Here is a 7,468-nt window from a genome sequence, read left to right as displayed (position 1 = left end):
AAGACTACTTTGATGAGCTACAGTATTGGAGCTATATTAAAGTTGAAACTAAGAAAATGCAGTTGATAGTAACACTGCACTTTTTTCCCGCTTAGCAAACGTAAGCATGGTGGGTTAATATTTTAAGCAGCAATTATTTAAGCAAATGTTCCTTACTTCTTCTGGTATATCTTCAAGGTTGCTCATAGGTGGGGTCTAACACAAGATCGAAACATGTCACATTTAATATTGAAACCTAACTATTATCAAATGGGCGATATAATGATAATACAAAAATTGAATGTTATTGAATGCGCTATTGAAAGTTTTATGGTACTTGTGCCAACCAACAGAAAAATGGAAGCTATGGATAACAAAATGAACAACGGTGTAGTATTAAGTGATGTTTGCATAAAAAACTGATGATAAAAAATTATGAATATTCAAGGTGTTTCAAGTATTGCAACATTTAAATGTCTGAGAGCATCAACTCATATTAATGATTTAACATTAAATTCATTATCATTAACAACATTAAGAATCAATAGTTTTTGTTATTAAAACAATAACATTATCGACAATGACAGCAGTGGCAAACAGTAACAATAACAATAATACGCCTTTCATAATCTGGAAGCAGTATCTAGATTTTCCTAGTCATTCCTATGATTTAGCATTCAATTCACTTCTGTCTTTACTTGTAATGATTGAAATATCATTACAACACTAAGAAGGGTGAACCAATAGTTTTAATAATAATAATAATAACATTAACTACAATGACAACAGCAGCTGCAAACCAGTTGAGGGAGGACAAGTTGGTTATACAAGAGGGTGACAATATCATACTTCTTAAAAATTTTTATTTACTTTTTTTATAGCTTAACTTACATGAAATTTTATATAATATCATATTTGTCACAATCTAAATGTAACAATATTACTTCCAGTTATATTGCTTCAAAACGTCAGATGGGGCTTCGCCTGCATGGCACCCAGCTCCCAAATAGGGCTTGAAATCTTAGCAAATGGCATAAGGCCTCTTTGTTACACCATTGGTTACTTCCCCTGCTCACTAGCTTTATTTTGTCAAGCATGCATGACATGCTTTTTCTTCTGCTCTCTGGAAAAAAGTATTTTTAATCATGCAGGCATGTACTGTGCACAGACACAAACATTCAATGTTACGTCGTCCTAGCAGGTATCCATTTATACCTCTGGATGAAGAGAGCCAAATGAAGATAGAGTGGCTTGTCTAAGAACACAAGTGCATTATTAGAGCCTAAACCATATCAATCAATAACAATTCAAAAATGCTACCAAATCCACCAAAGTACAGAATAAACAAAGCTAAATAACGAGCAAGCAAAGAATAAAAAGAATTGACAAGAAGCATGGCTATTACCTGCTCTGTATGTGGTTGGTAAGGAAAGAGGCAAGAAGCTAGGCCACAGAGGAAGTCAGCACTGGTACACACTGGCTTGAAGTCTGTGAGGTTGTGGTAGAGGAAGAGCAGGAACTGGACCAATATTACAGGGTATTCCATTAACCAAGACCTCTCATCTTCATCTTGCCATGCCTGGAAAATGCACAAATCAAATGTAATGTTGGTAGTCGAGGAGTGAGATATACCTGAATGAACTGAACCGAACCCAAAGAACATATACTTAGCAATTAAGTTTTGAAAATTCATCACTCTTGAAAAATGCTATACTCACCCCGTTCAGCATCACCCTAATCTGTGACAGGATGACAAGGCCGGCGTCTGGGCAGATTGATCCTGTTAGCTTGTTACCAATTGGCTGATTTGCAGGAACACCAAAAACAAACTTCCACATTGTATCCAGATCCAACTACAAAATACAACAAAATATCACTTTAATTTTATATTTTCTTTTAATGGTGCTTGTTTTTTTTTTCTTCAATACAAGTACCATGAGATAATTCTCTTCCTTCTTTTTTTTTTTTACAATATGGAGCATTACACAGAAGCCATTGAGATATATGAACTTATATTTCAGTCCTTCATCTGCAATGTAAGGAGAGCAGTGGCATAATTAAACAAGGAATCAAATACCTCCATGTTACAGCACACACAGTGGCTACTACCGGTTCATGCAACTGAGGAACTAAGTTGTTTTCAAACAAAACAAAATATTTCATATATTAAACATATTACAGGCATTAAGTGCTAACAAATTAATGGTTAGCACTTTTGGATAACACTCTACGGGAGGCCTACCTGGCTTCCAGGTTCTCCTAATTCTTGCACAGGTTGTCCAAGCATCAGTGCCATAAGAAGGAAATAAACCTGCGGTACATCAGCATGTCTTTGCAGCCACCACTGAAGAACCTGGAATCCTGGTTGATGGCAGGCATCTTTGTTGATTTCTCTGGCCTGTACCTTTCTGCTCTTGCCAACATTAAAACCTGATAAAGAAAATTTAATTTTCGATAATTTGCATACTTTTCACTTCAAAAATCCTTAAATTAATTATCTTCCAAATTAAGGGCCAATGTAAAGAATGTAGGGACTGCATTATAAATGCATCTGTTAATTAGTTAATAGAAAATATATATATTTTTATTAAACTTTTTAATTGAAAGTTAATATAAATTTAAATCTTTTCAAGCATGCACCTACACTAATACATTCATCCATTTTATCCAATAATTATTACTGTTAAAAAAATGATATTACCTAACACAACTCCAACCCTGTTCTGTAAAACTTGATCAGTCTGGTCTAGCCAGCCGCCTCCATAAGATCGTTCTCTTCCTTCTCTGAAGCACGAGATCATAGACTGGTTGTAGAGAAGTGCAAGCAGAATGCGGAGGCCTAGGATGACTGTCGTTGGATGACAGTGTCCTTGCATGAACAACAACACCCAGTCTAAACCCAAGATTTTGTGTATTTCATCACAGGTGCTATAAATGAGGAAAAAACATTTGTTATTTTTTACTGCTACAAGACATTCCTTACAATTTTGTTCACATATCACTAATTCTGAAGTGCAAGAGAAGTAGATCTTCTGATGTGGCAGAAATGAGAATTAATATTTCTTTTGACATAGTGTGTGGATTCCCTGTAGACTGAGCTAGGTGTATACTCCCTTTTAAAATACAATATCATCAATTACAGAAAAACACATCTTTAACAGAAAAAAATCTGATAGTATAATTGGGTTCAAAGTTCAAGTAGTAGAGCATCTCAAGAATAGTTGGAGGGTTTTGAATGCGAGTCCTGATGGAAAATTTATTAGTATTTTCAGCGTAATATGTAACATACCTATGGTTGATATTATTTGTTCCTGGAGTGTGGAGAAGATTGAAGAGCATCTCTAAAAGCACATTCCTCAAATGGATGTCATGAGCAGACACCGCACTGGATCCGTCATCTGAGACACTATCGCTGTCTAAATGGAAATGAAAAACTTATTTACTCATCGCAGGTATTATCTTCAAGAATTACAAATTTGTATACATCTATTCGGAGACTTAACAATCGCAATCATCAAATATTCTCAATGTTTAGTAAAATTTAAGGAATATTAACCTTTGACAGGGCTGTGGGCATCTCCTACTAGGAATTCCAGATCACTTTTAGTGACACACCTTTCATCTGCTGATGACGATGGCAGAGTAGACACAAGGAACTGGGCAAACCTACAAATATGGGAAAATCAAGATTGTTAACTTCCACTGTAATAGTGTATTTCATATCACTTCAATAATTTTTGCACTTAATCAAGATGCACATATTTTTTCTATTTCAATTTTTTTTGGATAGATTGTCATTCTTCAAATAAGCGAGGTATAGAATTACATCAGAAGCTGTAGAAGTCTACACATCAGATTTAAAGAGGTTCAGTTTTTTGCAAGCTGGCAAAGTCTCTTGGGAATTGACACGGTCTGTAGTCCACCTACGACCCAGCGAAAATCAACTGCATATTAATCAACCTCTAGCTTCTCCCAACTTAAAGCCAGGTTCCGGAGGAAAAATTGTTTTTGATATGTTGTACAACTGATTTTTCCATGACACAAAAAGAGTGTCTGGAAAAAAAACTTGGGAACGGTTAATGAGATACAGATTTTTTAATATTTAAGAATTGCGGGAAAAAGGTGGAAGAATGTTGCGTGCCTTTCCCCCAGTTTTTAAATATTCAAAAATCTGTATCTCATTAACCGTTCCCGAGTATTTTGTCAAACACCATTTTTGTGTCTTTGAAAAATCAGTTGCACTGTACCACATACCACAATTTGTTTGCCTTCAGAGCTTGCCTTTGAGACCCATCGACTCAATGCGTCTATAACACTAGGTATACAAATATAGCTTTGGAAACAGTTCTGATCACGTTTTCAGAATTCCAATGAACCCAAAATAACATTAACCTCTAACCTCAAAAGATCTGTACTACTTGGGACACCTTGCAAGAGAACCTGGAGTAGGTTGCTAATAGCAACAATATTGGAATGTGATAAATAGTGGTTATGAAGCATGTTGATGAGACGGTTCACCATTCTCAGTGAACGAAACAGACGGCCATTTTTCTTCAAGTCACTTGAATCGGTGAGGAGTTCATGCAGATGTTCAAAGAGAGATCTTTGAAGATCATTTGGGGCATTATGCCACAACTGAAAAATATACATATACCACTTTAGTTATTCCACATAATTACTAATAATGAATTTTGTCAAATTTTTATACATTATTATCTTGATTTCATTACATAACTTGATATTATATCCTCTATATTATTTGTCTTGTATCTGAAAATTTTAATATGCTGATTAATTGGTTTATTAGATTGTTTGGGTGTTGTTCAATTAATTACTTGGTTAGTCGCTAGATTGGTTTAATGGTTAATTGAATAATTAATTAATTACTCCTTTGGTTGAATGATTTATTAATGAATTTGATTGATATTTATATAATTTACCTCCAAATCTGCAAGTAAATCTTCAAATGCTTTTTCGTGTGGAATCATCAGTGTTTCGCGGCCGCTATCAATAGTACCGACAAGCGAGAACGTGAGATGCAAGATGTGGCTGTTAAGTAGATGCTTCTTTTTCTTAAGTAACATGGCAAGAATCTGAAAGATAAAGTACGAACAATAAGCGGATTTAAATATGTAAAACGAATGAGACTTAAGGTAAGAATCCACTTGTCCGGTTGTGGTTCAGGATCCGGTTGCGTTTACAGTACTTTTTAAGTGATTCCATGCATGTGCATTTTTAATGGCCTTTTTGCATGGATTCACCACACGCAACAACAGGCTTAAATCAAAACAGAAGAATCACTCCATGGAGCGATTAAAATAAGCGCATGTGGTTACGGAGACACAACGCAACCACACTAATGGAATCACTCTCATTTAAAACAGTTATATTGATTAAAATACATTGCACTGCAAACAGAGCGGACAAATGGATTCCTAGATTTAAAGGATTGTATTAAGGAAATACTGTTTGTACTGTTAAATCCAGAAAACCTCAAAAATTTAATGAAATTTATTGAATTGTTCACCTTTATAATTATAATCTAAGATCAAAACAATCGAATTTTCACTAAGATTTTTTATATGAAAATACTTAAATGCTGCCTTTTTCAGTTATATTTAAACTCCTTTTTTTCATTCTTTTGAATTTATTCCTGTATTTTTTGGTTTATCCACTTTGCTGACTTTTTCATTTGAAAGTCTACATTGATTTTTTTTTTCTATTTAAAATAACTTACTTGGTAACCGTGCGTCCTCTCCATCTCTTGCATGGCTGGTCCGTTGTTCTTGACAACACACACTAAAGCTTTCACTGCTGCATACAGACCTTCAACATCTGTAGCCATGGCAACCAGTCCTAATAAGCATGCCGACCCACCAACATTCTCAAGTGTACTGGCCACAGGTTTTGGACAGAATGTTCGGATACCTGATCCAGGAGTAAATAATGTAAGTATAGTTGTACTACATATACAGTACTATAACAAGCAGAAATTTAACCCTTTCCAGTCTGCCCCATTACCATTGCCTCAGGCTGTACCAAAACTGAGAAATTACATCAAATACACTAAAAGTTGGGTTTTTACTGGGCACAGGCATTTTATTTGGCCTGAATACAGGAGGCCCTCAACAGAAATACTCCCACATCACTCTCAAACAGGCTGCCCTATAGAGGGCAGCCTAGCTATAAAAAAAATATCATGAAAATTATACAGGGCGTACGTACGACGCCCCACGCTATAAAGTATGGTCAAAGAGGGCGTCGTCACGACGCCATACGACTGGAAAGAGTTAAAACATTGAGATAGATTTTTATATGATTTTTTAAGATCTATAACATTTTTACTTACCCATATTTCCAAATAGAACTGCCCCTAATGACCGCCCCGTTCCAGTCAGATGTCCAGCTGAGTTGTGCAAGATTCTGATTGGTGTAGCATTGTCATGTGATGACAATACCAGTTGTTTTGCACAGGCTTTACTATCAACTTTGTTAAAAATCTTCCTTATTTTTGAGATTGTGAGCGTGCTCAGTGCATGAGCGTGGATTCCAAAAATGATCCGGTCTTCAGCAATTTGTAAGTTGTAGAGATCATTCTTGGATAAAATTGCTAAGACAAAGAAAAAAAACCTCATGAAAATAAACTCAGAATGTATCATCAAGAAAAATTAATAAAAAAGTATCAATATTATTGTAAATACCATTCCAAATAATTATTAAGAAAATATGTAAATATATACACATAATATGTGGCAAAGACAAGCCAAATCAGTCACTCGTCGCAAATCGTGTTTCAGAGATAATGGCCAAAACATGCTGGAATGTCAACATTTTTAAAATCTATTTTACTGCACTAAACTAACCTTTATATATCTATACATCATGCTGTGTTGTTGTTTTCCCCAGTTTCAATGTTAAAACAACAATTTTTAACGATTTGGTGATGGTTTCTGCCTGAGAAATGCCCGAAATCATAAACTTTGAAGGCTGATTTCTCAAATATTGTTCTTTAAACAGCTGTATGTTTAAACTCCTGTAACTTCATAACGAAATGTCGGATTTAAATGATTCTTTTACCATTTTATAGCTCTCATCTTACTCTTTAACCCTGTATTAATAATTAAAAAGCCTGTGTTTGCCACATATATGAATGAATATACAACAGTCACAAAGTACATTTCTTGAAATATACTCTACTAAAAATACCTTCTGACTTTGGTGCCTGGAAGCTGCCAACATATGTAGGGCCTAGGTTATAAATAGCTGCAATGGTGGCACCATTCATGCCATCTTCAAACAGGTGAGCTGGGCCTAGCCTCCATAGTAGGCGAGATGAACTTTGATAAGTTGTTGGAGTACCTATGTAAGCGTATATTGAGACTAGGCCACCTGGATTGTTGACATTGCCACCTGGGAGTAGCTGGATATAATGCATCTGATAAAAAAATAAAATGTAATGATAAGATATAAGATTCTACAAAATAAATAC

The 7,468-nt window shown here is 35.1% G+C and overlaps 1 protein-coding gene across 9 annotated transcripts in view; it reads right to left on the bottom strand.

Annotated features, from left to right (window-relative positions):
- The window catches only part of LOC117109882 (WD repeat and FYVE domain-containing protein 3-like), a 75,983-nt gene that overhangs the window by 30,314 nt on the left and 38,201 nt on the right, over window positions 1–7,468 (bottom strand). For 7 of the 9 annotated variants that reach the window (XM_033252329.1, XM_033252336.1, XM_033252330.1 and 4 more), the window contains exons 20-31: window positions 7,186–7,414; window positions 6,329–6,589; window positions 5,717–5,907; window positions 4,920–5,072; window positions 4,379–4,614; window positions 3,536–3,645; window positions 3,269–3,395; window positions 2,681–2,907; window positions 2,222–2,409; window positions 1,698–1,832; window positions 1,385–1,558; window positions 157–195 (exon numbers count right to left, since the gene is read on the bottom strand). In XM_033252329.1, coding sequence (XP_033108220.1) covers window positions 157–195; window positions 1,385–1,558; window positions 1,698–1,832; window positions 2,222–2,409; window positions 2,681–2,907; window positions 3,269–3,395; window positions 3,536–3,645; window positions 4,379–4,614; window positions 4,920–5,072; window positions 5,717–5,907; window positions 6,329–6,589; window positions 7,186–7,414 — 2,070 coding nt within the window. The remainder of the gene's footprint in view (window positions 1–156; window positions 196–1,384; window positions 1,559–1,697; window positions 1,833–2,221; window positions 2,410–2,680; window positions 2,908–3,268; window positions 3,396–3,535; window positions 3,646–4,378; window positions 4,615–4,919; window positions 5,073–5,716; window positions 5,908–6,328; window positions 6,590–7,185; window positions 7,415–7,468) is intronic. The other 2 variants (XM_033252332.1, XM_033252337.1) reach the window with 1 other exon arrangement.

The sequence above is a fragment of the Anneissia japonica genome, unplaced genomic scaffold, assembly GCF_011630105.1.
Source record: "Anneissia japonica isolate Jap-2015-1 unplaced genomic scaffold, ASM1163010v1 scaffold585_len4108843_cov191, whole genome shotgun sequence".
NCBI classification, from domain to species: domain Eukaryota; kingdom Metazoa; phylum Echinodermata; class Crinoidea; order Comatulida; family Comatulidae; genus Anneissia; species Anneissia japonica.
Note: the sequence above shows the minus strand (reverse complement) of the source record. Positions and strands in the feature narration are given on the sequence as shown.